This window comes from Nicotiana sylvestris, chromosome 4, assembly GCF_000393655.2.
Source record: "Nicotiana sylvestris chromosome 4, ASM39365v2, whole genome shotgun sequence".
In the NCBI taxonomy this organism is placed as follows: domain Eukaryota; kingdom Viridiplantae; phylum Streptophyta; class Magnoliopsida; order Solanales; family Solanaceae; genus Nicotiana; species Nicotiana sylvestris.
Window position 1 is genome coordinate 164,917,081 of NC_091060.1, and position 8,626 is coordinate 164,925,706.

Consider the following 8,626-nt stretch of genomic DNA (forward strand, 5'->3'; position numbering starts at 1 on the left):
AAAAAAAAAAGACTTTTTAAAATTTATAATATAAATTAATATATATATATATATATATATATATATATATATATTTGTACAATTATAATTTTCTTTTTAAGAATAAAATTTAAAGATAATTTTTTTTATATATAATCTATTAAACTGACTAAAATACTTTTATAAATTACAAATGTAATCTAAACTTAAACATAATAGTATCGCTTTGACCAAAGTCCATGTTTAGGCATATATAAGTTTTAAAAGAGAGTATATTTAAACGTCTCTTCAATAGCGTACATTTGCTCTGTACATAATTTTTCTTTTTTCTTCTTTTCAAGCTTGATTCCGTGAGTAAATAGAGTTTGAAAAATAATCAATTTTTTAAATCATTAATATCAATTGCTTCAATATACACGGATAAATGCTTGAATGGGGGTGACTTCTGAGGAAAAAGTAAAAAAAAGATTCTTTTGGATTGAAAAAAGAAATAAAAAAGGGCAATAAAAGGAATAATCTTTAGCTAATTGATCTGGGTACTTTTTCTTTTTGCTAATTGTTGCAGATTCTAGGGCTCTTTTGGTTCAAGGTGAGTTATTTATCTCTTTTTATTTGTTTAATCCGAATGTTATGTTTTTGATTGTTAAAATGGACATGTTGAGCTGGAAGAATCTAACTTTTTTTTTGGGTTCATAGCTGCTTGCTTATAAATACTTTGTTCTTATGAATAATATATTTTTCTTGTGTTTCCTGCAAATTTTACATAACCCCTTCTGAATTCTTGAGTTTTAAGCTCCTTTTTTGGTATGGGTGGTAGGTGATTTTTGTCTATTTCTTATATGATCTGTTGTTTTTTTTAGTTTAGTTACATATTCAAAGTTAATTCATCAAAAAAATGAAAGGACTGAATGCTATATTGATGTCATCTCCATGTTTTTAATTCATTTTAATTGAGTTAGATGTTTGTGGTCCGATCACATTGATGATCAAAAAACCAAAGGGTGTTAGTTGGTCTATATGAGAAAATTGAAAGCATATGGGAATTTTCCCAATTTTGCGTTCACATTGGCACGCCATGAATTTCGCAAGTGGAGAGATGAATAAGTTTTATTGTGTGTCATGACTAGCAGCTCAAATGTTGAGCTGGATATTTTAGTGTTGAAAATTAATTTTGTTATGTATATACGTTGGCACTATATTCATGTGTTCCTGCAGGTAAAAGCATTGCTGACAATGAGCCACTAGCATTTCACTTAATGGGCTGGCTGAGCAAAATTTTCAAAGGTTCCAACCATAAAGTTTCGGAAGGCCAATATGACTGGAGATGTGAAGGACATAAAGAAGAGGATCACCAATCTACACCTGGGGTAAGTGTTGCGCTAAACTAGTGTGCAATGAGCTCATCATCCAGATAGACTAGTGTCCACCCGACATACCTTTGAATTGTTTACTTTATTTCTGATATCGTTCAGAGTATTTGGGAATTCATATTACCAAAACTTAGCAAGTGTAAGGGCTTATAATTATCAGCTTAATAGTTAATGTGGCTTATATTTTACTGGTTCTGTTCATGGCAAAAGGCAGGGGTGTTTACTTGATTCCAAGTTTATAAGTCCAACAACAACCAGAACAACAAACCCAATGTAATCCCACATAGTGGGGTCTGGGGAGGGTAGTGTGTATGCAGACCTTATCCTACCTCGTGGAGATAGAGAGGCAGTTTCCAATAGACCCTCGGCTCATCGAAGCATAAGTTTATAAGTCCACTTACTTGAATACTAAAAGTCCATTCTAAAGTCTAGGGTGACATTTGTCTAAGCGCTAACAGGCCGTACAATCTTAACTTGCCATAGGCAATGTGAAGAAGGCTTTGAAATAGTATGCTTCTAATGAAGTTGTTGAAGCTGATTTAGATGTGAGCTTTCTGTGGACATTATGAATCCAGTGCCCCATTTGGTAATCGTTTTGGCTCATGCAAATTAGTGACTGCTCTTCTTGGCTTCTAGGATGAGTGACTGGACGGATGCTTTTGATGAGATTGATTTATCTAATTTGCTTGTTGTTGCATGGTCATTTGAAGCTTGTATTTAATTTTGACCTTTGTAACTTGGACATCTTTGTCCATCCCTGCTTGTAGCCTTGCACTGTCTTGTTCTCTCATTAATAAAATTCGTTTATACTAGAAGTCCTTCATATTGATATTAATCTCAAAACAAAAAAAAATCGCATTGTTTTCTGAATTTTCTGGATAAAGTGAATTGACGTACATGATTTACAATGTGTTATAATTTAGACCTGCTTAAACATGAATCCATAATAATCCACCATGTTGATATGCTAATTTTTCATCAAAATTTTGTTCACAGGATTTTGTAACTATTAAGTCACTAAAAAGTGTGGAGGTTAGGAGGTAGTTGAGCATATTTAGTCTACCAGTGTGAGGCTAGGCTGACAGGATTTAGTCATAGACTGCTAGCGGTCAGTGTTGTGTTCATACTATTCCGTTTTCATAGTGTCGGACCGTATTTACTGGTTATTATCTCTGCTTTCCATCTATTCACTGGTTCTTGTGATGTTATTATTTCCATGGTTTTTTATTGATGGTACTGATATATTGTCTCTTTTCGTTTTTTCGTCTTCTTGAGCCGAGGGTCTATCGGAAACAGCCTCTCTACCCCATCGGGGTAGAGGTAAGGTCTGCGTACACACTACCCTCCCCAAACCCTACTTGTGGGATTATATTGGGTCGTTGTTGTTGTTGTTGTAAGTCACTAAAAAGTGTAGCGCACTAGCGCCAACTTTATACACATCCTTGATACTTTATTTTGTGCTAAATTTGGTTCTTATCTTGTAATGTATGTTACTTCCCATTGCCAATAAATGATCGATATCCTCTCCGAACTATAAAAGATCATTTGAACATGTCATATTTATACCGTGTCTATATTTTTCTTTTTTTGATAAGCATATCGTGTTGATATTCTATACTGTGTTTGAACCATTTGTGTGCTCTAGGACTCTTGGTCAGAGACTGAAGAAATAGACCGAGCTATTGCAATCTCGCTCTCAGAGGAGGACCAGAAAGGGAAACCTGTGGTTGGTGAGTATTAGTTGCTTCTTAAAGAATTAAAATTGAAAGTTTGCATTCCTTTTGAGGTCTCTCCTATACTCTCATAATCAAAAGCATGATATCCCAGTTTCAGTCGAGTTCACTGCTGACATAATTTGGAACCCAAACTTTCCATTATGTGTTTCAAGGCTACTGAGAATGTCCATAGATGCATAGTTTAGCTCATCCATAGTATACTGCTTTTGTTCTATTGACATACTTCTTATTCTATGAAGAGTCAAACTTCTTTATGTTAGCTCAGCTATTAGAGTCGACTCAAGCATTCCATGGATGATTTTGGGAACTAGCTGCGCGAGTTTATTTACTTGGCAAAAAAAGTTTTGCTTGATTTTGCTAATTGTTCCTTTACTTTGATGTTTGCCAGACAGTGAATCACAACTGAAAGAAGATGAACAACTTGCCAGAGCTCTGCAGGAGAGCTTGAACGTCGAATCTCCACCTCAGCATATAAGCAGAAATGATCTTGGAAGTGGGAATGGATATGGTAATGGGCATGTAAGCAGAAACGATATCGGAAGCGGGAATGGATATGGAAATGGAAACTTCTATCATCCAATACCTTTCCCATATTCTGCAAGCTTTAGGTATTTGAAATCTTTGTCAATGTTTTGGAAACATTTTAACTCCAGAATACACCACTGCCAAACCTCATCTTACTGTGTGTCTTGGGGCTCCATCATCTCCATTCTTGCAGTATTTTATTAGTCTATATTTTTTTGTTAAATTTCCTTTGAAGTCAGCTAATATGTACAGTGGAAGAGCTAGGTGGAAAATCCAAAAGTAAAATGGACGTATCTTGAAAGCTTGTGGTTTAGGTAGTTAAAGTTGCAGTTGCTGCTATTAATTACCATAAACATAAAACCCTAGATATTTTACGTGTTTCCTTCTTGATCAACATGATTTCTTTTCTCTCTTTTTCTTTTCACCTTCTAAATTTAGTTGTAGGTGTCATTATGTAGAAATTTGTATTATCAGTTTGAGGAACAAAACGTTTTAATTTTGACCCTTTGAAAAGGATCAATCCTTTGATTATGTCTTTTGCTTTTAATTGTGGATGGCATGGCGAGACGCAAGAGAAGGGAGGTATAATTCCTTTGATTTTGTCGTCATTGTATTCTACCCTGTTCTCCAGTCTTTCCTAGCTTTACTCTCTCCTTCATGTGTGTACTTGTGTCACTGTATGGCTGAATTCGATAGTGGTCTGTAAGAATTCTAAAGTGAGCCTATGGATTTCAGTGAACATTCTGAATTCATCGTATAAGCAAATACAGAAGTTAGTTATAAGACATTAAGAATTGAATCAACATCTTTTAGACATAATACATACTATCTTTTTCTGTGGTAGGGTATGTGCAGGTTGTAGCACTGAAATAGGTCATGGACGGTTTTTGAGTTGCATGGGAGCCGTATGGCATCCAGAATGTTTTAGATGCCATGCCTGTAACCAACCAATATCTGATTACGAGGTGAAGTACTGTGTAATTTTTTAATTTTCTAGTTCAGCCTTGTTATTGTGGTGTCTACTGTTTTTGTTTTTCCAACTGTTTTCACAAAAAAGGTGCCAAGTCAAAGCATGAAATGTTGATTTTGGAAATTTCGGCAACCAAACAAGAATTGAATACTTTAAGGCGTGAAAAAGGTGCCACCGAGGGTGGGGTTGGGGGGGGGGGCGAGCAGATATGCACTATAGATTACTACACACCTACTTACGAAGCAGTCATTTACAAAGTATATGACTTATTATAAAATGCTACTTTGGAAAATGCCTGACCATCAGAAAGCAATGTGCTCATTCTGAAAATAAGAGAAGCGATAGGAACCAATTTTTGGAAAATTCAATGGCAAGATAATATTTTTTTGTAATATATATGCATCGTCCATAAGGTATTCAATGCATTCTATAACCGAGTACTGATATAGTTGTTGGCAGTTATCATATAGTGTCTTGGGTAATGAACATAAACTGGCGATCATCTGTGAAGCGATAGAATATTTTAGATGACAAGTATATTCATGAAATCTATTTAACTTTTGGATGTATTAACTGTGCAGTTCTCAATGTCTGGGAACTATCCCTATCACAAAACTTGCTACAAGGAGCATTATCACCCCAAATGTGATGTCTGCAAACACTTTGTAAGTATGAAATGATTGTTATTAGCTGCTGTGGCAATAAACACCGCTTTCTGCCCATATATACTGTTTCCTTATTGCTTGATTAATGTCGATGAGGTTGTACATAGACTATTCTAAGTAGTCCTTAAAATAACTGTAGAAAAGAAAAATCTTGATTTTGATCCTAAGTTTCTTATCCTACCAAATTTCTGAAGTTCTGTCTTTTCTGGTCTTGAAATCATGGGTTGTTCTGCCTTTTCTACTGTAAATGTCATGTGTCTGTATAGTTAAATTATGGGTCTTCCTAGCGTAATAGGTGTGTGGTAGGTCTCTCAACATTTCAACTAGTAAGATCATTGAGGTAATCTAGCAACCTGAGAATCATTTTACGAAATTTTCTGTTTTGACCTCTTATTACAGTAACTTTGGTATTGGCTATCTCTTGTCATTTAAGAAACCTCTAGCTGCTGAAAATGCATCATTTCTTTAATATTCATTAAGTGTTTCCTACCTGTCCAGATTCCAACAAATGCAGCTGGTCTTATTGAATACAGAGCACATCCATTTTGGTCCCAGAAGTATTGTCCTTTTCATGAGCATGATGGTACACCCCGTTGCTGTAGCTGCGAGCGAATGGAGGTAAGGCTGATGAAACAGAACAGCCAAATCCTTGTAATTAACTTTTAATAAAGAGTAGCAATTTTGGTTTGCATGCAGCCACGGGATACTAGATATATTGCCCTTGATGATGGTAGAAAGCTTTGTCTCGAGTGCTTGGACTCTGCCATAATGGATACGAGTCAGTGTCAACCCCTTTATTATGATATACAAGAATTCTATGAAGGGCTAAATATGAAAGTGGAACAGAAAGTTCCTCTGCTTCTGGTTGAGAGGCAAGCACTGAATGAGGCTATGGATGGAGAGAGACATGTAAGTTTTTATGTTGCCGAATTTCTTCCCTTTTCATACTTGTATTTCTCCATATTGTTTCTGGAGTGAAAAATATGTCGCTTTATGTTTGGTTTTCATCCCTTTTGCTAGGGGTATCACCACATGCCTGAGACAAGAGGACTTTGCCTTTCTGAGGAACAAACTATCAGCACTGTAAGGACTTTAAGTGATTTCCATTTCTTCTCTCTTCATGGTTTTGAAAACTGAAAACTTAAATTTCTTTTTGTTCAAATGGTAAAAAACAGCTCTTACTTACCTCTAAAATTGGCAGATTCTGAGGCGGCCAAGAATCGGAGCTGGAAATCGGGTCATGGACATGAGAACGGAACCTTATAAATTGACACGCCGCTGTGAAGTGACTGCAATTCTTATCTTATACGGTCTACCTAGGTACTGTTTTATTACTTTGCTCTTCAAAGCTGTGCATCGGAATGCTACCGTTTTAACATTCTGTTTTAACAAACCTGTTTGGTTAGTCAGAATCACCTGTGTCCTTTCAGTATATCTCAAGAGATCAAAAACAAATCAAAATTATTTTTGTGTTAATGATGCACTGCAAAGTAGGCATTAAGCAAAGCAAAAAATAGAATGTCCCTTACTAGGGTTGTCGAAAAAGTTGAATAGATTGTATGTTACTTTCGATTTATGACATACATCTATGCAGGTTGCTGACTGGGTCTATCCTTGCGCATGAGATGATGCATGCATGGCTTCGACTAAGAGGTGCATTCTCATTTCTAGCTCTTCCTTCCTAATTTGTGTGCCCATCTTTTTCTTTTTGGTCTGCCCCTAATATAATGGCTGCTTCTCTAGAATAGTAGTAAATCTCAGTATTACATAACACACAATTCTATTGTGGAACCACTTTTTCCTCTCCCATCCCCCTCACTTTTTTCATTAGTGTATATATCTTGGATTCTCTGCTACAACTCATTAGAATCATTTTGTTTATTTGCCCTTCTTTAAATTTCTTCCCACTTCCAATAAAAGAAAAAAGTACTAAAAAAGAAGAGATGCAGTAAACAGAAGTGATAATTAAGATAAGTGTGATCGTATTTCAGTGGAGCTCAAATATTAAAAAGAGAAAAATGCACGTAGACAGTCTGAGATTGAATGTAACAGGGATATTTTTCTGGATAAAATGGGAAGTAATCGTCAATGGCATAAAAAAGAACGAGATTAAAAGAAAGAAAAAAAACACAAGAACAACAACTACAATAACAACTACGCCTTAGTCCCAAACAAATTGGGTCGGCAAGAAACATATAAAGCCTAAAATTCAAAAAAAGTTATGTAATACAAGTTCTTTTGGCGTGGAATGTGAAAAACATTAAGGAAATGCTCTCACTGGACCATCTAAAATCTTTCTGCCCATATTGGAATGTTACTTTCCTTTTTTTGAGTTTGTCTATCCCGATAGCTGTGCAGTTTATTGCTTACGATTATTGGCTGCAGTAGCTTTTATATGTGGTCTCCTGGAGTTTCTGATGTGGTCGATATGTCCAATTATAGGCTATCGAACTCTTAGCCAAGATGTTGAAGAAGGTATTTGCCAGGTGCTAGCACATATGTGGTTAGAAACCCAAATTGCATCCATATCAAGCAGAAATGGTGCTTCAACTTCATCAGGCATGTCATCGTCGAAGCCGGGGATTAGATCTCCTTTTGAGAGGAAACTCGGGGATTTTTTCAAACACCAGATTGAATCAGACACTTCACCAATTTACGGAAATGGCTTCAGAGCTGGTAACCAAGCAGTGCTTAAATACGGACTAGAAAGGACATTGGATCATATTCGGATGACAGGAACATTTCCTTTTTGAAACATTGAGCTTAAGGTTAGAAAGCAGACTCCATTCATTTGTCAAGAAAGAAGGTTGGTCCATTCATATTAGTGCCTTGGACCATGCCATATTATTATTATACCTTAGAAGTTCAGGAAAGATATAATTTTCAGTACCTTTGTAGAGTGATCTCAACACGACAAACAAGGATAGACACAAAACCAAAATCCATTCTTTTAGAAAATTAATGAAGTCTTGTTAGTTTGATTTCCTTTGTTGCATTATGCCTTTAATATAGCACATTAAAGGACCACAGTGAAAAGGGGATCGCCCAATGCTAACACAGGTGATTAGGAGTGGAAATGGGCCGGTCGGGTTGGATAATTGACGGGTCAAAATGGGTAATGAAAAACGAATAGATTATCCGACCCAATCCATATTAAATATGGATAAAAAAGGGTTAACCAACTGATAATATGGTTCTCGAATATGTTCACTTTTGGGAGAATTCCTATTCTCTCAAACTTGAGGAACCTCCAATTTGAGGCATTATAAATGTAAAAGTTAAACTCATTAATTATCTATTGATTAACCATTTTCTTAATGGATAATATAGTTCTTATCCATATTTTATCCGTTTTTAAAAAATTTATTATCCAATCTATTT

At 35.6% G+C, this 8,626-nt stretch overlaps 1 protein-coding gene across 2 annotated transcripts; it reads left to right on the forward strand.

The window, feature by feature from the left end:
• The first annotated feature begins 261 nt into the window (after window positions 1-261).
• Window positions 262-8,226, forward strand: LOC104243013 (protein DA1). 2 transcript variants are annotated; one of them, XM_009798131.2, is made up of 12 exons: window positions 262-568; window positions 1,195-1,346; window positions 2,995-3,079; window positions 3,474-3,693; window positions 4,455-4,575; window positions 5,162-5,245; window positions 5,744-5,863; window positions 5,942-6,154; window positions 6,266-6,328; window positions 6,447-6,565; window positions 6,840-6,898; window positions 7,688-8,226. In XM_009798131.2, exons 2-12 carry the CDS (start codon window positions 1,236-1,238, stop codon window positions 7,996-7,998), a joined length of 1,506 nt encoding a protein of 501 aa, XP_009796433.1. In that variant the 5' UTR covers window positions 262-568; window positions 1,195-1,235; the 3' UTR covers window positions 7,999-8,226. The 2 variants fall into 2 exon arrangements, with proteins under 2 accessions (XP_009796433.1, XP_009796432.1); XM_009798130.2 differs by lacking the exon at window positions 262-568 and adding an exon at window positions 714-792.
• Window positions 8,227-8,626: the final 400 nt, after the last annotated feature.

Bases quoted from the DNA above. Each gene is read 5' to 3' on its own strand.
- LOC104243013 (XM_009798130.2), top strand. The intron at 1,347-2,994 runs GTAAGTGTTGCG...TGTGTGCTCTAG, and splicing joins ATCACCAATCTACACCTGGG to GACTCTTGGTCAGAGACTGA. The intron at 6,566-6,839 runs GTACTGTTTTAT...ACATCTATGCAG, and splicing joins ATCTTATACGGTCTACCTAG to GTTGCTGACTGGGTCTATCC.